The following is a 22,776-nucleotide window of genomic DNA, read 5'->3' on the forward strand; positions in this document are numbered from 1 at the left end:
GAGGAAGATGGGGTGAGGGCGGGCGGGGGCGGGCGCCATTAACGGCTGCGCTCGCGCCGCCGCCCACTTTGAAGAGGCCGCGCCGCGCCAGGCACGGCCGCGCCCCCTGGCGGCGGCGGGAGGCGGCTCCCGGCCCGCGGGCGCGGGGATCCCGGGATTTCCCGCTTGGCAGCGCCGCCGACCCGGGAGTGCCGAGCCGAGCCGAGCTGAGCCGAGCCGAGCCGCCGGTTTTACCGTGGGACTTCTCATCTGCTTGAAGCAATGAGAAGGAAGCAAGCTCGGGTTGTCTGAGCGTGATGGGCCCGGCCCAGCAGGTCCGTCAGCGGCAGAGAGAACAACGGGGCTGGTAATGCAGAGGAGGAGGGGGTTTGTCCTTCCTGCCAGGGAAAGAAGGAGGGGAAGGCGCCGTGACAGGCACGGCTGTTCTGCGGGAGCTGTTCGAGCTTCCCTGTTGCCGCTGTCTGTGCGGAGACAGAAGCAGAAGCCTCCCCGAACGGGCTGTGTGAGGCGAACGGGAGCGGCTGTGCCGCATTCATCCGGAGCAGCTCGGCCCCGCTGCGAGTGACACAGCACAGCACCCGCCCCGGGGGGACACACACACATAGAGAGAGCCCAGCACACACACACACACACACACACACACAGAGAGAGCCCACCAGCTCCGGGTGACACACACACACACACACAGAGCCCAGCAGCCCCGGGTGACACACACAGACACAGAGCCCCGGGTGACTGACACACACACGCACGCACAGCCCCGGGTGACACACACAGACATGTACACACACACACACACACACACACACACACACACACACAGAGCCCAGCAGCCCCGGGTGACACACACACACACACGTGTACCCGCACACACACAGATGCGCGCGCACACATACACACACACACACACCCCAGCAGCCCCAGGTGACACACACACACACACGTGCACACAGACAGATGCACACACACACGTGTACACACACAAACACACACACGTGTACACACACACAGACACACACACACACGAACACACACACAGACACGCACACACACAGACACACACGTGCACACACAGACACACACGCACACACAGACATGCACACACAGACACATACACATGCACACACACACACAGACACACACGTGTACACACACGCACACACACACGTGTACACACACAGAGACACGCACACGTGTACACACATGCACACGCAGACACAGAGCCCAGCAGCCCCGGGGTGGCACGGGGCACACGGCATGTCAGTGCAGCACTGCTGCTGGGCACCCTCACCACTGCAATGTGCGGCGGAGATGGCAAAGGGGTGTAAAAAGCTAAGTATCCTCTCGCACACAGCCAAATACTGTGAAAAGCTCAGTCTGAGGTTGTCTAGTACAAGAGTTTACACCGAGCCTAAAGGTGGAAGATGATCTTGAGAAGCTGCTTTTATTCAGTCTTCTAAACAGACTGGCTTTTCTCTCTTACTTACCATAACAGAAGATAATCTTATTTTTGTCCTCGGATATTTATGGATAGCTGTGCTTTTCGTGACGGCTGTCATCTGAACAGCACAAGGTGTTTGAACTGTCTTCTCCCAGCACAGACCAGTCCACTCAGGCTTGTAACAAGTGCCTTTCATCACGAGGAGAATCACCACCATTGTTCTCCATTTCGGCCTAGATGCTGTCCTTGGCACCATGCAAGCAGCCCCCCCCGCTAAATACAGACTAAATGCATCCAGAATGTGAATGCAGCCACACATTCTGCTAGTATGGCTTATATTACGGGGAAAAAAAATACAAACTTAGGAAAATAGAAACATTTATTGAAAGGTGCAACACACTCATGAAATACTTAGCACTAATTATTTGACACTATTATTCCAAAATTCGTAATTTGTAACATTCAAATATATCAGCATCCTTCACACTGAAAAAGAGGGCATTCTAAAATGCATCTTAAGTGACAATTTTACTCATTTCCCAAGTTATAGTCACAATTTTATCAGAAGTCACCCTCCCAAACACTCATTATCTACATTTTTTACACGTAGAAGCAATTGTATAATGCTAGTAGATTGCAGTGTCAGTTCCTTCCCAATTCAGCATCTTTAGCAAGCGTTTATCTGCAATACTGTGATATTATGCACAAATATACAATCAAGCATATCTGTGCTTATAAGACTTAAATTTTATCCTGACTTTTCAGGATCACAATATACCTGTAATCACTAAGCCTGGGAGTAACCCTGTTGAATTCAGTTTTATTTTTCTAGATCCATACTGAAAGGCAGCCCTTGCTATATAATGAAAACCTAAAGTCCACTTTTGATCTAATGCGAACTGTGCTTATAATTTTTTTTTTAAATAAACTAGATTAATCAACTATAACCAAGTTTTTGTTGTTTTGCACAATAATTTTTGCATATAAAAATGCCAATAGCTGTCCATTAACTTAAATGGCTCTCAAACTGTAATGTGAGATTCTTCATTTACAATGTATGCAACTCATATTTCCTTTGAAAAAGAGTATCACACAAAGCAGAAACTTTTTACTAATTAGGTATGGCAACAAGAAGTGATGTGAAATTCCTAACATTTTAAGAAAATAAGAACATAGAACCATCTAACAAAAGCCATGTTAAAACTCTGTGCATTATTTACTGAATTTTGACATTTTTAGCTTCTTGTTTCTCCTGCAGCTTCCTCTGTAGGCACAGAGGAAGCAAAAGAATAGCCATTTACAGGGTAAAAAGAAAAGCAAAGAATGACAGGATTTCTGGATCTGAATGGGAGTTTGTGTACCTCATATCTGTGTGCTGTGCTACAGCTGGCATTTTCTGCAGAAGCTGCAGGGTGGTAGATTTTTTTGGTATATTATTGCACAAAATCTTTCCCCATGCTGGGACTGAGCCAGCAGCAGTGCAAACGCTTATTTTCTATCAGTGTGGTGTAGGTACTGAGGAGGAGACTAGATTTAATATTTGAGCAGGGGAAGTCAAAGCCCAATTACATAAATTTACACTGCTCATAGAGCCAGGGAGAACTCCAGCCAAGGTCAGTGAAATAGCTGCCAAAAGACTGTGGGGTTACTGTGTGTGGGCCACATTTTAAATGTCACTTAGTGTTAATACCAGAAAAAAAAGTACTGAAATGTCACCGTCTAGGAAGTGTTGTGATTGCAAAATGCAAAATACAAAGGGACAAAAGAGCACCACTGAGTATATTTACAGTTAGGACAGTAAAAATAGAAACTGAAGGAATTATAAATGGAAACATTTTCACAGTGTATTCAGAGGAGCACTTTCCTTTACACAGAAGTAACAGCTCCTACTTAAGCATTTTCCCCCTTCAACTCTGAAGATGCATTAGGTGAATGCAAAACATTTCTTTCAAAAACTTCTCTAAAACATCAACTAGCATTTCCAAAAAAAATGGAAGAATGTGTTATATTCTCAATGTAGTACATTTAATGCATGCTGTCTCCCAGCTGCTGCAAATATTTAAATGTGTGAGACAGTCCAGACATGGAGTTCAGTGGGCAGTTCAGGATGAATGAGTAGTGCCATCTCACTTCTGCTCTGTGCAATGCCTATTCCCATGGCCCTCAGACAGAGGGAGGATGGGACTAGTTAAATTTGAAAACCTGCAATTATAAAGCTGTAACAATTGCTAGAAAACCAAGAATGATGGCAGTATATTAGATTATTTTTAATATTTTATTATTATTAGGTTTTGGGAATTTTTTTATTTTATATTGATGCTACCTGCTCTTAAAATCAAAGGTAGCTCCAGAAAACCAAATTAGTTTCATTTAATGTCTGCAGGTTTGTAACCAGCAAGCTAATTAGTTACAGAGACAAACAACCTTTAAAACAAGGTTGCTTGATATAAGAACTTTGCTGTTTGTAGTTCCATGGCTTAGCCAAATAAAAAGCTAGTATACAACAGAAGATATATGTTAGGTCATTCTACATGGTATTAATTAGTTTGAGAAGAAATCTTCATCAGAGCTGTATGCCCACGGTTCAAAAACAGTTTAAAATAATAAATCAATATTTGCAGATGAAAGGAAAATTGAGATATTAATAAAGTGAAAACAGTGTTTCACTGTAAATATTTGTTAGAACTAAAGATATTGCCAATGTGAAATATGATGCTGTTTATCACTAGGAAAAATGTACCTCTAGATTTTTAGGATGGACAAATACAATATTTTTTCATGACAAAAAATATGTTTCCACAGAAAATTACATCCCCCAACATTTTTGCAAATATCATGTGCACATACAGAGGAGAAGGAGAAGATGCTGTTACAATTAAGTCTTAAAGAATAAAAAATGCCAATTTTTTTCCACCTTGATTTCCTTTTAAATACATTATTACTCAATGATTTCTAGTTTTTGACCCGCTATTACCCCAGAAAAAAAGAAGGTGCTTCCAGAGGCCTGCCAGCTGGCCCTCCAGTGATCTATCCAGGAACTGCAATCCGTCTTTCCCTGAGAAACAGGCAGAATGCATTCCCTGATAAGAGCTTTGACATCTCCATCATTACATCTGTTTAGAATGATTTAGAGTTTGGGGTGTTTTTTTGGTTTGTTATCTGGCATGCACACTCATGTAGTATTTTATAAAAATAGTTTGCCTTTCAGTTCTTGGTGCAATGGACTAGAAAGTTTATCTCAGAGATCTGTTCATGTGAAAGCCCTGAAAATATTTGGTCATGCTCAAGAAAGTAATAGACAATGTAATCTGCATTTAAAAAACATGTAACATATTCACATATAGAGTTATAATGAACATCAGTCTGGGTAAAATACCAAGTGTAGCTAAAAGCATTAGATACAAGGATACACTCACCTATAAATAAACACCTATTTTTACAGAATGCACTGCCCTAACTCAGTATATTGAGTCACCAGTCCAGTTTCATATCAGCTTTACTCCACACATACTTTCCTCCTCTTCTCAGGAACATCTTCTCATCAAATCCACTGAATTTTATAGCTGCTTCTATACCAACATCCAGGATGGACTTGGAAGGTTCTTTCCGTCCATTTCTACAGTTTAGAAAACGCATCTGGAACGTAAGATAGATAAGATGATAAGATGTTAGAAAGTCAATTTGCAAAAATTTAATTTTTCCACAGACTTAAGCAAGTTGCACTGCAATTCCACAAAAGTCTATGCAAGTGCATGAAGAGGTTCACTCTGGTCCTTAGAAGGCTCAGAAACTCATGTGACATGAAAATGTGTTAGGAGCAGGAACGAAGCAATATCATAATTCCTGAATATGAAATGTTGGCTCTTCAGTTACATGTAAACTGAGTGGGCGCTCTAAAACTTAACTTTCAGGGCAAGTTCTGTATTTTTATACTGAAGAAAAAAAAGCAAAGATGTCTTGCAAAAATCTACACTTTAAGATTTGTGATGCAAGGATTATGCATGCAAGCTGATGGCAACTTCTCCTTAGGTCACACTATATTATAGTTCACAACATGTCTGATGAGAATAAATTACATCTGTTCCTTGTACTACATGATAAAATTGTTTTATAGAATGAGGAGTAAATTAACTGGTTATCACTGTTGCATGCATACATATATTAGCATACAAATACCATGTATCAAAGAAAAGACTTACATATTCATCCAGAATGAGGTATGAATCCCTCATCTGTAATAGATCAAAAGAAAAACTAAATTAATGTACAAATCAAAATTCCATTCCGCTGAAAACGAGGGACAAAACAAACAACTATTCATTCAAAGTCTGATACAAATCTTTGAAACAGTTGCTGTATTACCACTATTTCAGTGAACTTGGATGAACTTTATAGAAATAAATGACATAATTATTAGAATAACTTTATGTATGAATAAACTAGTAATTTCTAGAATATGAACTCTCCAGTGGTCTAATTGAAATGTGGGTGCCCAACTGGACAAAGGTGTTTTTAATAATATCCAAGTTTTCTATTAACTTCTACACCAGAAGAACTTAGAGTTTTGCATGCTGGAATGATTATGCCATTTTCCAAACAAACACCATAACCATTTCAATTGGGGTATTTAATTATTACCCCACCAAACAAAGGTGTTCTTCTAGCTCAAAGTTAAAAAAAGCTCTCAGGTCTTCACAAATAAATAGGCCAGCTGAAATAAGACAAGTTTGCTTAGCTAAACGGGCATCTCCTATATCTTCCTTAAAATTATATTAGTAGCTGGAGCTTGCTGCTGTGTAGAACAGGAAATCTGATCTAATTGGTGTCCATCTTTCACACAGGTTTAACAGAAATCAGAAACAGTCTTCTGGAACCAAACCTATCAAGGGAAGCCTTTTTTTTTTTTTTTTTTTTTTTTTTTAGAACTTCTATTATTGAGGGGAAAAAAAAAGAAAAAAGGTAGAAACAGTTCTGTGTTCACATCTTAACCCTTTCTCTAACGAATGCTCCCTCCCATCAAATGCCTTAAATTATAACTGCACAGCCCCACTTTTATATCGTAGCAAAGGCAACCCAGTCTGCTCACTTGACCTCTACATACATTAAGAAGCAAGCTGTAAATGGAGTCCTTATCTTTGGAGAGGAAAAGGTACACAAGGTGGGAGATTTAAGGCATTCCTGAACTTGGTTCATCTTGCTATTTCTTCACTCAGTTTATAAACTTCCCTAATGGTGAGTCTTCTAACTCTCCCCATCCCATGTTTAGGGTCTGTAGGCATTTACAAAATGGCCTGAGCGCCGCTCTTAGGCACCAAAGTCCTTTAGTGTGGTTAATGTAAGATGGATGGCAGCTGATCAAGTTAACTGATAGGCTCTGCAGGAGCACAAGGAGTCTTCTCCTGAATAAAGAGCCTCAGTGTGCAATCCAAAGAAGTTCAGACAGAAAATGTTAAAAATGCAACTTTATTGTGAGAGGGATTACCCAAAGATACTATTTGTTGGGTACTGGTACTGTTCCCCAGTACCTAGTGTAATGCTGGTTGGGATGCTGCTTTATTCATGCAGCTTGATAAGACTGGCATAATGTGACATCACAGTCAATCTCTATTAGGAAACTATACTTCGACTATAAAGTATGTTTACATTAACTCCGAACCTTTTCAGGATCTTGTGCCCAAATTGGGAAGAGTACGCCCACTGGTGTCCACAGGACTGGGTCAGTGGGTTTTTACTCTTCTGCTAATAAATTTGTTGTCAATGAAAATCCTTAAAGAAAATTTAAAATCTTGGCTTCCACCACAACAAAACCAGTTGCTGATAAAGTTGTACTGCACCTCTTCTAAGCCACTATTAATAGGGAAAGTATTAATTGCCATGAAAGTTTTTTGTTCATTTCAAATATTCTATCGTTATTTAAAAATAAAGTTATAAAGGGACAGTTAATTTTTACCTTCTGATTAGATTCAGGTACCAAACAGGAGACACCTTTGTGACGATCCAGGAAGCGATCAAAGTCTTCATCACTGATAACAAATTTTTCTGCTTCTCTTAGAGCATCCTCACCACTGTTCTCCCCTTCGATAAGCAGGCACTGGAATACCTGAACAAAGAAAGCTCCTGGTTAAGACTTTATGTTTTCATTTGCCTTGAGGATAAGAGACTTCAGTCTCAGTAGCAATGTCTTGAATTTTTCTATCAGTGGAGCCAAAATGACACAACCTGTGATAACTGAATACTCCGCAAAGGGAATGGCGCAGATTTATTTTTTCTAAATTAACATCACAGAGTTCTAAATGTTATAAATTATGATTTTCCTTACTATCTGAGATTTCACAACAGTAATTTTTGGGGTTCGTGGTTTTTTTGAGTAATTCTGTGCATATAACAATATCCATGAGGCAAATAAAGAGAAATTATTCCACAAGTTCTCCCATATTTATGTCACATTATCTCTACCCACTTTAAAACTTATTTCTAGTAAAAAACATGTGTACACTAACCTCTAATACTCTATAGGAGAAAATTAATATATACTTATATCTTGTTAACAATATATTGACTTTAATGTGTCATTGTTCAGTAATTTTTCCTAATTTTCTCTACACCATATTTGCACATGTTAAAGGCTTTCCACGTAAATTTTAATATACTAAAACAACCTAGATCTACACACACTGAAATAGTAATTTTCTGTACTTAACACAACCAAAAAAAATTCTTGACCTACTGGGCTCCATTTAAGTGCAGAATGAGATAGAACCTATCTCAGCACCGTGCAACATTGACAAGAAGGCTCCTAACACCAACCCAAGCTGGAGCTAGAGGTAAGACTCGGGTCAATAGAAGTTCAGACAACGCCAGGATTTCACTTCATTTTTACTTTTCTTTGAACAGGAAACATGTGGTACATACTACTTTCTTACCTTCCAGCGCACAGGGTTCAGTGCCTTGATCTGCTCATTCATATCTTCCTCAACATTAAATCTGTTGATGACTGAATTTATTTTAAAAGCAACAGCATACTCTCGGCACCACTGTCTCAGTTTATGCAGATTTTCCACATGGTTCTTCTTTCCCTGACGACGGCCAATTAAAACGTTGACATCCTCATCAAAACTATCACATGAAATTGCCAGAATATCTAAATATTCGCCTGAAAACAAGTTTCAAAAATTGATTAATGTCCAGTCCATCAGCTAAAAGCTGTCAGGACTCTGCTCGCTTTCACTTCCTTGTCATCTGTCACAAAATGCCATGTAAATGCAGTTCTGTGGAGTCATTCCATCAACCACAAAAGCCACATCAACAGCAGCATCAAAACATGTACTTTGTGTGTGTCCCCAGCATTACAGAGACAGGCGGAACCATTGTTTCATTGCACCATTATACCCAAAAGGTTTTGTGGTATAATGCCTATGTTTGCAACAGATAATCAGCACTTTTCGCTGGTATTTTCATTTGGTTTCCATTTACTATAAATGAACTACTAAGAAACCATCTCCCACTTGCCCCCAGTCCCATCCCTGGGCGAGGCTGCCCCATGGAGGCTCCCCAGCCCTGCCAGTGCAGCTGTGCCCAGTGGTCACTCCTTACCGTACTTCTCGAACCACTGCTTTCTGATCAGGCTGCCATTGCTAACAATGCTGACACTTGGGAGCTCCAACTCCTGCTTGCAAAACTGGACCAGTTTGCCTACAAATTCGCCTCTGTCCTGAAGAAACGGTTCTCCTCCCGAAAAATTGATTTTCTCCATTCCTAGGGAAGGACCAGGAAAGATGCTATGAATCTCTGCTGCCCATCGCCTGCTCCTGCTCAATGTTATCAATGTCCCACGGCAGCGGGTCAAGGGACATCACCGGGATAACTTTTTCCACGGCACTCGGTCCTGCGGGATCCCCCTTCCCCTGTTCCCTCCGGCACCACCTGCCCTGGACTCACCCGCTTCCTTAAGCATCGCCAGCCCCCGCTTGGCCTCCTCCAGGGGCAGCACGAAGGAGGTCTTGGCCGTGTGGAAGCAGAAGCCGCACTTGTAGTTGCACTGCCGAGTGAAGTGGTAATTGACACTGGTGGGCGTCGGGAGCGCCTCGTCCCATTCCTGCTCCCGCTGCGGCCGCGGGGCCGAGTCCCGCCAGCCGGGCAGGGGCAGGGACAGGGACAGGGGCAGGGGCAGGGGCAGGGGAGCCAGGCTCCAGCACAGCGCGCCCAGGCGCCCTCGCAGCGCCGCTAGCACTGCCCGCCCGACGGACAGCAGCCGGGCCAGCAGGGCTAGCTGCATGGTTCGGCTCGGCTCGGCTCGGCTCGGCTCGGCTCGGCTCGGACCCGGCGGGAAGCGCTGCGGTTTTGGTCCCGCCTAGGCACGGTTGGACTGGACTTGGTTCGGCTGGGGTCGGCTCGGCTGGTCTCGGTTCAGTTCAGTCCGACCCGGCTCGGTTCGGTTCGGCTCGGCTCGCAGGCTTCGGAGAGCTGTCCGGCGCTCCGCACTTAAATGCGCGGTGGCCGCCTCCCCTCGCTGGCCCGCCCCGCCCGTCCCGCCGTGCCGGACCGCGGGGAACCGCTCGGTTTCGTTTTCCCTCATGCATGAAGCGAAACTGGGCACCGAGACGCGCTGCTTTCCTCCTCCCGCCCCGCCCCACCCGTGACCCCACAGCCGCTCCTCGGCCACGGCCACCGCAGAACCCGCCGACTGCCTGGGGCTGGGAGCAGGTTTGAGCCCCTCGGGGTTTGAGGGGCTCCATCAGCTGGGACCCCTTTTAGTGTGTGAGGTCTCAGTGACTTCGGCTCTTGTCGTTAAACTCGTGAAGCAGGGGGAAAATTTGGCTTGCATGCCTGCACTGCACCTTCGTCAGGCATTCAAGACCTGCTGTAAGTTTAAACAGTTTTGCATGGAAGAGCAAATCAGGAAGCCTGATGAAAAGAAAACAATTGCACATTCTTTGATTCTTGGTATCTAATAATGCACCTTGAACAAAGCTACTGCACCAAGTTGGGTGCATGGTTTTAGCCTTAACAGCAGCAACAGCTGGCAGCCTGAGGTGAGACATTGGTGGCTGCCCACTCATGCCAACACCAGGAGAAACCAGGACCAAGCTGCCAGTTTCCATATTCCTCAATTCCTTGGTGGTACAACCAGTATTGCTGGAGAAGGAGCCCTGCCATCATAACACTGGTTGCTATCTTCAGTCTTCCATTATGTCCAGACACACCAGCAGGTTTGTCACACTTTCAGCCTCACTATATCTTCAGTCAGCCTGTCCTCACTCTTGCGTGGGCCATTGAATGCTGCCACTACTGCCAAGGTACAGTCTCATACTCGAATCTTAACACCTTCCAACTGCATCTTGTCCAGGACCTAAAATGGATCTTCCCTCACTTCCACTGACCAGTCAGAACTGCTGATGTAGCCAAGCAGTTTTGCCCTCAAGTTCCCTTCTTTTCATTTCCCTTTTTTTGTCCTTCGAAAAAAGGGCTAGAACTATCTTCATCCTGTGCAATTTTCATAGGAAACAAAACCTGCTTGTGAATAACAAGTCTTAATTATCATTGGCTATCATCACATTCCTGTTGTCCTTCCTTCACTTTCCTGGAGGTGATCTACTGACTGAATAATGTCTGGGTCAGCAGAAATCTGATTTGTTAGTTTGTTTGTTAGTTTGAACAGTTTTTATTGTTGTCTCTATCAGCTGTTTCTTGCTGGAGCAGGTTCATATTAGTAGGGCAGAATGAGAGACTTCTTGCTGTGTCTGGCTCCAGCAATGCCACCTCACAAAGGTATTGCTGCAGCATGATGGGAAACATCTCACTTCTGAGGCTTTCCAAAATGGTCTCGGAGGCTATCAGCAGAGATTATAACTTGAAAACGTAATTGGAAAGGGAGGTGGACAAGACAATGTAAATTTAAAGTGAAATCTGACATTGGAGTTGCTAATTTGTAGCTTCAATGTTTCAATTAATTTGGAGAATTCTGACATGCCCTGTTTCCTCCTCACTCCGTATATCCCTTCTGTTGCATGGTAGGAACCCTATTCCATTTCTTATCTTCTCTGGCCCCAGTTCAAATTCTTTTCTGTCCTTGTAGATGTCAAGTTAAGCCACTGCAGGTACAGGAACTACAGCCTTTCTTTGAGGTGGAAAGCTTGTTACTAGCCCTGAGCTTGTTGCCTAGCACCTCAGCTGGCTAGAAAAATTAGGTTCAAAATACTTAATTTCCAAAGTCAGTAATGAATCCTTGACGATTATCAATTTCTCTCAACATAAGACTTACATCTGATACCCAAACACTCCAAAAACATGTCAGAAAAATATTGCTCAATGAATAAGAAAACTAAAACATCTACATTATTATTAGAAAATGGCAATTATAGCTCTTTCTAATTTTGCCTCAACTAAGTATGTTTTCAGATTATACTCTCTGCACTACTGTAAAGCCTCACAAAGTAAACCCAGACCAGGATGTGCCCCCTACATATGTACAAGTCCCAGCAGCATCAAGAAAGATATTCACGTTTTAAATCCCAAACTGTCTTAGCTCACAGGCTCTATGGTGAGGCCTCCAAGAAAACAAAAATGTGCATTTTTGTACACAAGCTTTGACTATACAAGAAATATTGCAAGCAAGAACTGTAATGAACTTTTCTGTTATGATGCCTTCTGGAAGAATCTCAGAAAAGCAAGCATAAATGTTCTTTGAAAATTATAGGAAGTATGTTTCCTTCCTCTAGCTTCCTACAGAAGCAACTTTACAGTGGCACGATGGAGTCCCAGTAATAAAAATGTTTCTGTTCTCCAAGTCTAAAAAAACAAATCTAAAGCCCCTTTAAATATTAATATAATTTTTTTCAAAAATTATTGAATAATGTTTTTAATAGTGCACTAGATAATAAATAAGTACACAACTAGCATGGAAGAATCCAAATGGATAATGCTAATAGATAATGCTCTTGTGCCTAGTTGCTAGGAAAGCAAAACTTTTAAAAAAACAATGTAATATTTGTCTAATTAATGTAATTCTATATTTTAAGTAAATATACTGCTTTCTATAGAGTGGCTATTTGGCAGTTCCAGTCAAATAGTATCTTGCTGGGCAAACCAAACTACTGATACAAACCAGTAACATGAAAAAGGTTAAAGGAGGAGTCATATCATATCACCTGGAGGACCAGAAATGGTCCAAGTACAACCAGGCAAACCATGCAAATCATATAAATCATGTAAATCATGCAATGGCATGTGCAATTTTAGCATTTGTTAAGTGTACTACTTCTTGCTCTAGTATCAGCTGGAAATTATCTTTCTCATTGCATCTGCAGCACTGTGAATGCAAATTTGTCAAGGACTCTGTCCTCAGAGGAGTGACTCAGCTCTCCTAGGAATGCAGAAATCCGAGGGGAAAATTACTGAACAGAAAGCTTGAACCCACATGCAATTAAGTTACCAAAGACATATGAAACATGAAATATAAATATAAATATAAATATAAATATAAATATAAATATAAATATAAATATAAATATAAATATAAATTAGGCACATTTGAAAGAAGTCCACCTAGGCCCTTAATAGTGTATATGTGATTTCCCATTCAGGAAGTATTTAAAAATATGGTTTCTATGATCTAGGAAAAAATAATAGTATTGTAGAATGATAGAATACCAGGTTGGCACGGACTTCAAGGATCATCAGATCCTTTCTTGACAAAAGTATGTTGAGAGAAGAATCCTTCTGTGTCCTTTCCATAGCCTTCCCCAAACATCTGGCAGTGGCCACTGTCATGGGCAGAAGAAGAATCTCTCTTGGCCTGAAACTATACTGTCTACTGTGTTCTTATCTCCAAATCTTTGTCTTTACTGGAGGGGCCTTTACTGATATTCTTTAAAATTTATTCTGCATTATATAAAAGAGCAGTTTTATTTGTGTGTATTCTATGTACCTACACCTTTTATGGGCCTTCAACTTAAGTTTTTCCTGCCTGTGGATCAGACAGCTGTATACAGGACTGCACACTTAGATATATTTTTAAGTTACAGGCTAATCAATTTCCAGTTTTGTTTTTGTTTTTTTTTTTTGTTTTTTTTTCCTTTTCCACTTTGTGTGGATCAAAATTTTTTGAATATTCATATGGCCTCTTGTCTTTGTATCTCATCCCTACAGCTCTATGTAAGCACAGTGGACACTCAAATATGTGAAAATGCTTCTGAACAGTGTTTTGTACATAATTAGCACATTTGTTCTTCAACACTGCTTCGTATTATACAGAGGACAAAATTATAAATGTCCTTGTAAAAAGGCTGAAAAATGCTTAACATAGGTTAATTTCAAAACTGAGTAATACTCTTGTCACTGATTTTAAATGCAACAAAACATCTTGAGCATAAAAGACAGCTCTCCCTATATTTTTACTTGAATCCTGCAAGAGGATACTTTTAAGTAATTAGGCAGGAGAACAGGCATCACATGCCTATTATGAATGATCTAATAAGCATATTGAAGCATATAATGAAGGAATCACCACCAGCTTGGCTTAGGAATGGTTGTAACGATTATATCAAGGCAGAGAGATGGGAAAAAGGAAAATGAAAGTAAGTGCTTTTAATTAGTTCAGCAGATAGGTGAAAGGCAACAGTAGCACTGGGAAAAAAACAAACAAAAAAACAAAAAAAAACCCCAGAAGAGACAGAAACCAAGAGGTCAGTGAGAGAAATGGCCAGCTTCACAAGTGCTTTTGAAATGAAACTTGGCTGCAAGTCAGTTGGACCTCAAGCAAACAAATGAACAGAAAAGTGGCAGATAAGTTTCAGTATAGATAAAGGTGAGTCAGTGCAGATCCAAAAGAGTAATTGAAACCTTGTGTACCTGATGCTGAGCTCAGCAGTAGCACTTGTGCTCAGGAAGGCGATATTACTCACTGCTGCTTCTCCTCTGAAATCAATGGCTCTTTGGGGGGCAGCAGAGAAAAAAAGTTAACTTCAAGCTTAGTATCTATCACCCAGAAACAAGATAGATTACATTACTCTGCTGGTCTGTGAAACTTTGGTAAGTGTAACCAAACCCTGACTAGTGGTCCAGTTCAGTTCTCCACATTGTGGCCACACCTTACAGTCAAAGAAGTTATCCTAGTTTCTAAATGATTGAGGGGTTGCTTTACTAAGGGATGGAGGCTGTCATTTTTGACATGCAAAATCTGAAGGGGAAGTCAGAGTGACCTTTATAAAATCTTGTAGCTAATAAATACACTGAATGTTTAAGTTATTCATCAAAATCAGTAATAACTATTAGAAGGAGCACTTGTTGAAATAAATAGGATGTGAGTTTAAAACTTACAAAATTTTTATGCAACAGTAGCATTGCTGGAATTGGAGGCCATGGGGGTTTGTGGAGGTAGATTGTATCACAGAATCAAAAAGAGATTTAGACAACTCCATGAGCAAAGGTCCACAACAGGGGCTGAAAGGGAAAGATGAGGATTCCTGTTTAACATTGCTAATTCAGTGACTGTGGAGGCTAGAGGAGCACAAGCACTTGGAGAAGGGCCTGTGGATAAGCCAGGCATATGTACAGCATGTCATTCTGCCAGATGGAATATTGACTGACAAGAGCCCCTACTCTTGATCAATGCATATTTTTATGGTCTTAAAATTATCTATTGGCTTCCTGTATAATGAACAATGTTTTAGCATGTGTTTTCTGGTATACATACCCAGATGCTATAGCTATGTGTTTGACTGATGTGGAATGGTGCTGGAGCTCTCAGGTATGAAACATCCTTAAAAAGAACCAAATGAATTTTGGTACATGATGCTGGGACTGTACTGAAGAGCATCCAAGGCTATGTTCCCAGTTTTGCTTCTGGCCCAGCCTTCCAGCAGCTCCTTGGGAATGGACAGTTTCCAACTAGTACAGATGATTTGCAACTGGTACTGCCTACCAGCTTCTCTCCTCTCCCTGCAGTTACACTAAGTAAAAGGTATTTGTGCAGATGTTTGAGATGACCAGAGAAGGACATGTTGCCAAGGAATCTATTCTATTCTATTCTATTCTATTCTATTCTATTCTATTCTATTCTATTCTATTCTATTCTATTCTATTCTATTCTATTCCTTTCAGAAATCACATCAGAAGTTTAACTTTAGATATCTCTAAGTGGCAGTTCTCCAGCTATTGTAAAGGTGAAGTTTTCTACAGAGATGCACATCCTCCAGCATTTTAAGTTACATCTTCGGAAAACTCAAAAGCTAAATTTTGGGCAATGGCACTCACAGCAGTTGCCACGAGAATAAGTGCTATTGCTATTTGCAGTGTTTCTGGTTCCTACCCCTGAGCTGATGAAAGCTGAAACTGGCCATTGCAAAATTATGAAAACAGGCTTCTAAAAGTCCAGTTTCCTCCCAGAATTATTTGTATCTGTTGGTCTTGTCATCAAGGCACTGAATAACCAAATAAGGGAGTCAACTTACTGATGTGTCTGACAGCCCAGTGCTGCTTGGGCACTGCAGCTCAACCAGGTAGTTCAGTTTGGGTTAGGACTTGTTTGTCATTTTGAGCCAGTCCTAAGCGCTTCTATTTTTTTCTTTCTTTCTTTCTTTTTCGGAAGATCACCAGGATTCAGCCACGAGAGCCCGTGGGAATGTGACCCGTTGTTGCTGGAAGAGCGGATGCCGAGGCTGGGACCTTACACCCCGCGGCTGCTGGCGCACAGAGCCGCTCCCCGCGGGACCGAACGCGTTCAACCCGGTGCCACGGAGGCGGGGCGGGCACGGCAGAAGGGCGCTCCGAGGAGCTGCCCCTTGCTCCGGGCTGGTCCCCGCAGACCGGCTCTTTCCCGACCAGCCGGGCCAGTTTCGTTTCCCGCTGGCTCCTCCTCCGCCTCCGCCCGGCCCCCTCCGCTTTGCCCTGCCGCTGGTCCGGCTCCCGGCTCTCGGCTCCCGGCTCTCGGCTCTCGGTTCCCGGCTCCCGGCGATGCTGCGGCGCTGTGCCCCGGGCTCCCCGGGCCCCCGGCCCGCCCGTGCCCTGCCGCCGTCCGCCCGCGCCCTCCGGCAGCGCCTGCGCCAGGTCAGCCCCGGGGGCGGGCGGTGCCGGGGGACGAGGGGGAGTCCTTTAAGTCGAAGGGAGGGCAGATTCTGACCAGGTGTAAGGAAGAAGTTTTTTTGCGATGAGGGTGGTGGAACGCTGGAATAGGTTGCCCAGAGAGGTGATGGATGTCCCGTCTCTTGAAACATTCCAGGTCAGTCTGGACAGGGCTCTAAGAGACCTGATCTATTTTAGGGTGGTCCAGTGCGCTGTATGGGGGTTGGAATTGGTGCTCTTTAAAGGCCCCTTCCGACCCAACACGTCCTGTGATTCTATGATCTCTCCTTGCAGTGTGCAGAACGGATCCCAGAGGCTGAAGCTGTACTCGACCTGCTGGAGAAATGTCCAGAGCACCAAAGCAAGGGAGGTTTTCCTGTCATAGTTTTTGAGGGGCTGGATGCCACAGGTAAGAGCAACGTGTGATTGAAGAACCGCGGATGAGAAATTGTTGAAAGGAGTAACTGCTGTTTTTTTATTAGGCATAAGGCTTTAAAATAAATTTTTAAAAAAATCTTGGAAACCTATGACAGATTAATTAATTAATTAATAAGTAATTAGTAATTACAAATGCCAACCTGTCTTCTCTTGCTCATAAAAGATTAGTGTATGCTAATTTACATTTTGTGGCTTAATACCTTACCTATGCAAATTAAAGAATACAGAGTGGAGTACTGAAAATTAAATTTCTTGTGCAGATGATGAAACATACTTTTATGGAGAGTTTTCAAATAAATGAACTAAAATAGTGGCAGTGTGGGAAACTGCCAGCAGTTTGTAATATTACTTGCCTCTGACTTGCTTTGTTTTCCAACTTGTTAAGTAAAGAGAACTCACCATTAAAAAAAGGAATTGGATGACCAGCATGGCATCATTCACATAAATTGCAGCCTAGAAAAATATTATAAATTAATATATAGGGAAATTGCCATGCACCTAATGCATTTAAGGGAGTGAAGACTGAAAGCTGGCTAAAGGAAGGGCTGGAAGGCCCAGAGAGCAGGAAGGGGAGTAATAATTCCTTCAACCAGACTCAGAATTGTTTTCCACTGGAAACCTTATGACAAGATTCTTGGGTGCTCTGACATATTCGGATGTCAGAACCTGTGCTCCACATGAACACAGACAGAAGTGTTTTTCAGTTTTTAAAATTCAAGTGTATCTGGTAAATAATATAACAAATGTTTCCTTCCGTAAATGAAATGTAGGCAAAACCACGGTGACCCAGGCTGTTAAGGACACCCTGAATGGCATTCTGCTGCGGTCCCCACCAGCTTCCATCAGCCAGTGGAGAACTGTGTTTGATGATGAGCCAACACCCATTAAAAGAGCTTTTTATGCTGCGGGCAACTACATTCTGGCTTCAGAGATAGCAAAAGCATCCACTCAGGCACCTGTGATCATAGACAGGTTTGTGTATTTAAGAAGCCCTCTCATACCAATGCCATCATACTGTTGTTCAGTGTTACAAGCAGTCAGTGATTGTCTCTGTGTTTCTTCAGGGGTTTTGTTTTGGATTTTTTTTGTAGTTTGTTTAGGGTTTTTTTGGAAGCACTCTGAAAAGAGTCAGATAAATATTATATCTTATAAAGAGTAACACGATAACAGTAAAAGAGGGAACTTCAATCAATTTAATACTCACAACTAGCTTTAGGACACATGAAAATTGTTGCATCTTCAGTTAGGAATAGTGAAGGCACAGACTGTGCATCCTGAGCTAAACCAGTGTTTGGTGGCAATCCAGAGGAGACTGTGGGCCACTGGTCATGGCTGTCTCTCAGATGTGTCTGAGATATGGGTGGATTGGAATGACTGAGTTTTAGGTAGACTTACTCTTTGTGAATTTAAAGATATGCTTCCCACTTTTTGGGGTTTGTGTTATTTCTGGTTTTCACTAACGTTATAGGCATCTTACAATATTACTGTTAGCAAAAAAAATTTCTATGTACTTTGAACCCTCTGGCTTATTTCAGTAGGTGTTCTGTAACCTCCTGCTACAACACACACACACATACACACACATACACACACACATATACACACACACGCACACACACACACACACGTTGTTTGCATGTGAGTGCTATTTTCAATCAGCCTCAAATCCACTGAAATCTATCAAACACAGTGCCTTGTATTGGAGAGAATGTTAAATGCAAGTGAAATTAGTAACATTAGTAATGCCTGTGTTCATTCACATGTTTGTGAAGACTGCCTGTTCTCTACAAAATCTATTGCGTTAAGTAGGATGGGAACCACAGGAAAGGCGACTCAGAGATTTTGAGATATATTGCAACTCTTCTTTTACCTGTCTCAATATATGAGGTGACTTTCTTTTGATAGGAGTATCTGAAGCTGTCCTTACATAATGTTTTAATTAATAGTTCACATTAACTCTGAATAGCACACTGAGTATTATCATTGTTAAGAGATAATGGATAGCACAGAACTGTTACTTAGATTTCCCTTCAAAGCCATGGTGTCACCTATCTCATTACTGACTTGTTGTTATAATGCCAACTGTCTCCTATATTACTGAAGAATTAATGTTCTCTTTAAAATTTCTCTCTCTCCATTTTCCTGATAGATATTGGCACAGCACAGCTGCCTACACAATTGCCACTGAAACAAGTGGGAAAGTGCAGGATCTTCCACCAGTTCAAGATGAGGTGTATCAGTGGCCTGAAGATCTGCTTAAACCTGATCTTGTTCTTCTCCTGACTGTTGATCCTGAGGAACGAGTCCGAAGACTTCGGCATCGGGGACTGGAGAAAACAAAGGAGGAAACTGAGTTGGAAGCCAACAGCTTGTTTCGCCAAAGGTACCCTTTAATGGGGAATAAAAGGCTGAAGGCAATCTTGGCTTCTGTGGGATCAATAACAAATGTGCCTCTCACATTACTGGGACAAGAATGTCCTTTGTATAAGATTTTGTTTTGTTTTTGTTTTGTTTTTTTTTTGGAAAGAATGCATGGCTGTCAGGGAGGGTAAATTCCGTCACTTCTAATTGAAAGTGTTTGAAATATGCAGATGCATAATTTAATTGTCCTGTAAAGGAGCTTTAAGTTAAAGTACTTCTATTTTGCCTTGCTTCTTTTATTTTAGCATCTTTCTTAGTGAGGTCATGAAGGAGATGGACTTAAAAGTTCCAGGACTGGGAGGCAAGAAGTTGAAACACAGAGCTTCCCCAGGAAATTCTGGAACTAAGCTCCAGATTAAGAGAATAAAATTTGAACATCCTCTTATAGATGTCTTTAGTTGTGCAAAGTGTCTCAGGTACCAGTGTAGTCAATGCATTCAATGGATGGTATGTCAATACAATCAATTCAAAGTGATTCATCTCATCACTGATTTGGCACTCAGTGATCTAAACTTAAGTGTATAAAGCCTTTTGATATGAGATGTGATGCAGAACCTGTGGGCACTTCCTGGGCTAGGAATTGGAAGCTAAATGAGATAGTTCAGAGCATCTCAAGCAGTACCAGGTACATTAACTTAAGCAACTGAATGGCACTCTAGGTATCCTGCTTCAGGGTGTGCTGAATTGCTGTCTGCACAGTACATTTTATGTTTTAATTCTGTTGCTGCATATTTGTGTCAGAAAGACTTCAGTTATTTCTACCTGTTAATTATGTCAATCTGAACAGGAGAACATCGAGAATCTTCCTTGATTTGTCTTGTGACTTCTGTCCTGAATGGCACTATGGGAACACAGAAAATAATATTTACATCCCCATTCACACCCTCAAGGACTAAATGTGGGAGAGTTCTACATTATGCTTATAGTTGAAGTGAGGAGGTTTTCACCCTGTATTTTATCCTGTTATTCATTTAGTTAGTTGATCAGAGGAAGGGGTTGAATGATGTGTCAACTCTCTAATCCCGTGAGTCAAAGCTGAGATCAGTCAATGAGCACAACTACACAATGCAGTGCCATATAGTTCAGAGATAACCTTAGCAGAAACTGAAAAAAATTAATTCAGGTGCTAGAAGCAGACTGTCCACTCTACTGCTATGCCAGACTGTATCCAGTGATAAGCCATAAAGAAAGAAATACTTTATGGCATGGCATGTTAATATGGCTGGAGTTCTGGGAATCAATGTTAAGGAAACTATGTGCTTTGAGATTTACATTTTAATAGTTACTAACGGCTTATTGCTCTTTGCCATAGATTTCTTAGCTTCATATTAGATTTTCTATCCTCTCTCTCTCTGCAAGTGCAAGCAGTATCTTCTGAGACTGATGAGTAATTTCATTCCATATCCCTGCATTTTGAAGTTAAATTTCTCTTGTTTTGTTTTTAGAGTTGAAGAGTCATACAGAAGGATGGTGAATCCTGCATGCCAAGAGGTTGATGCCAGCCCCTCCAAGGAAGAGGTTCTCAAGACTGTTCTACAACTAATTAAGAAGCACTGTGCTTTTTGAAAGCAACTTCTGTGTAGTAGCACTTAAAAATACTTTTTATTTCCCCACCGGTTTTGGTACCTGAAAATGCACAGTGGTGTGTTTTGTCTTACAGAAATACTGAATACGGTTTTATTCTGTCAACAGTAATCTGTGCAGGTTATCTGTTTTGTGGTTGCTACTGTACTTTTCTGTATAAAAAAATGCTACTCACGTCATTCAGTATTCTTAGTAAAGAAATAAACATACTGCACAAAGTACCTCAGAGTGCTCTCTAACACCAGGACATTCTGAGATGCTGTCATGTTGCATCTTTATCACCAGGAGAACCTATTCCCCAATCTGTTGTGTACCAAAATTTGCTGCACTGCATCAGGACCATTAGATGCCCAAGGAGAGGCTGAAATATCATCAGCACTAAAACAATAAAATGATCATAACATTTAGAAAATTCAGTGCCCACTGTTGTTTTTTGTTGTTTAAATAGAGGGTGAGCAGCTGTTGTTGTGATGGGCATCCTCAAAAAAAAGTGTTGTAAATGAGTGCCCGTAAACACCAAGGGCTCTAAGTAATAAAGTCCAAGCCTATTCATATATGCAACTGAAATATCAATTATTTTCAGGAAACCAGACAATGCTAGCAAATGAGAAACAGAGACCTGAGGAGAACCTGAAATGAAAAACTTATAAATGATCACTAAAATATTTCTTACAAAATTTTTCTCTACCCTATTAATATTTGTTTATGAGAAGTAGTATTCTTTTGAGAGAATGCGAAATAAAAACCAGCAGAGATTCTGAGCAATGGGAGTGATTGCACCTTTTCAGATCATCTTTTCTTTCTTGTGTAGGTGTTTGAACAGGTTGAATGTGAAAGCAGGCTACATCAAGACTTCGGGTCTGCAAAGGTTTATTTTGATGTACATTTGTTTAACTATTGTTACTCCTAAGTGTAAAACTACACATATGAATGAGCCTTTGTGAGGTGAGAAATAAAGCCTCAGTTCCAGAAAAAAATCTTGAAATGTAAATTTGATTTAAAACACTTTTACTTACTTTTCTGTATAAACAAGTGCAATTATCAATGAATCTGTCCTATAAATAAAAATACACTCAGTACTGTAGTTCCTATATTGAGTCTGTGTATAAAGGTGATAGAAAAACTTCTAAAACTACATTTTATTAATGCACTGTTTAATGGTTTTGAGTATGTTATTATTATATCATTTATACATTCTATAAATTTATAAATTCTAGAAATAGATGCTGTTTTGTTTGGTATATTATTTGCATTTCAGCAGCCTTTGGATTTGCCATGCACGTGGACTGAAAATGCATGCTTGTAGGTGCTCCAATTGTTGTAGAAATTATAAAGCATTCAGGTATTCAGTCCTGGATAGAGGGAATTCTTATACAGAAGACACTACTGCAGATGAATGATCAGGGTGCAAATACATGCCTGTCTTAAATATTGTGTAGCCTTAGCTTGTCCATATAAAAGATCACTCAGCCTGAGAAACTCCACTTGCCCTTTCTCTTTATGCAAACTTGTACATGAAGCCAGACTTTCAAGGTTTCGATGCTGGGTTCTTAGAAGTGTGGGTTTGTATTTGATCTGGTGCTGATAATATATATCTGCAAAAACTGACATCAGACATTATTAATTACACACATGCAGAATATATTCATAGTCTAGTTTTTCTATAACCCAAAGCTACTGATGTAGACTAAGACAACAGCAAAGCAACGTAGACAAAACAAACATTCCCTTTTCTCATATCTTTGTTAGAATTAAAGGTCTGCAAATTGCTCTGTGCCACATGCAGAATTTTAATGTGCAAGAACCACTCCCATACTTCCCATTTCTGCGGC

At 41.3% G+C, this 22,776-nt stretch overlaps 2 protein-coding genes across 2 annotated transcripts; one reads left to right on the plus strand and one right to left on the minus strand.

Annotated features, from left to right (window-relative positions):
• Nucleotides 1–4,912: 4,912 nt before the first annotated feature.
• Nucleotides 4,913–9,716, minus strand: RSAD2 (radical S-adenosyl methionine domain containing 2). Its single transcript, XM_062488504.1, has 6 exons — nucleotides 9,380–9,716; nucleotides 9,035–9,196; nucleotides 8,365–8,594; nucleotides 7,392–7,541; nucleotides 5,641–5,673; nucleotides 4,913–5,077 (listed from the first exon to the last, which is right to left on the minus strand). The coding sequence occupies exons 1-6, from the start codon at nucleotides 9,714–9,716 to the stop codon at nucleotides 4,913–4,915; spliced, it is 1,077 nt and encodes a 358-aa protein (XP_062344488.1).
• A 5,453-nt stretch (nucleotides 9,717–15,169) lies between these two features.
• On the plus strand, nucleotides 15,170–20,966 carry CMPK2 (cytidine/uridine monophosphate kinase 2). The gene is made up of 6 exons (XM_062488955.1): nucleotides 15,170–15,188; nucleotides 16,029–16,486; nucleotides 16,796–16,910; nucleotides 17,710–17,911; nucleotides 19,089–19,322; nucleotides 20,806–20,966. The coding sequence occupies exons 1-6, from the start codon at nucleotides 15,170–15,172 to the stop codon at nucleotides 20,924–20,926; spliced, it is 1,149 nt and encodes a 382-aa protein (XP_062344939.1). The 3' UTR covers nucleotides 20,927–20,966.
• The last annotated feature ends 1,810 nt before the right edge of the window (nucleotides 20,967–22,776 follow it).

This window comes from Cinclus cinclus, chromosome 3 (genome assembly GCF_963662255.1).
Source record: "Cinclus cinclus chromosome 3, bCinCin1.1, whole genome shotgun sequence".
Classification (NCBI taxonomy): domain Eukaryota; kingdom Metazoa; phylum Chordata; class Aves; order Passeriformes; family Cinclidae; genus Cinclus; species Cinclus cinclus.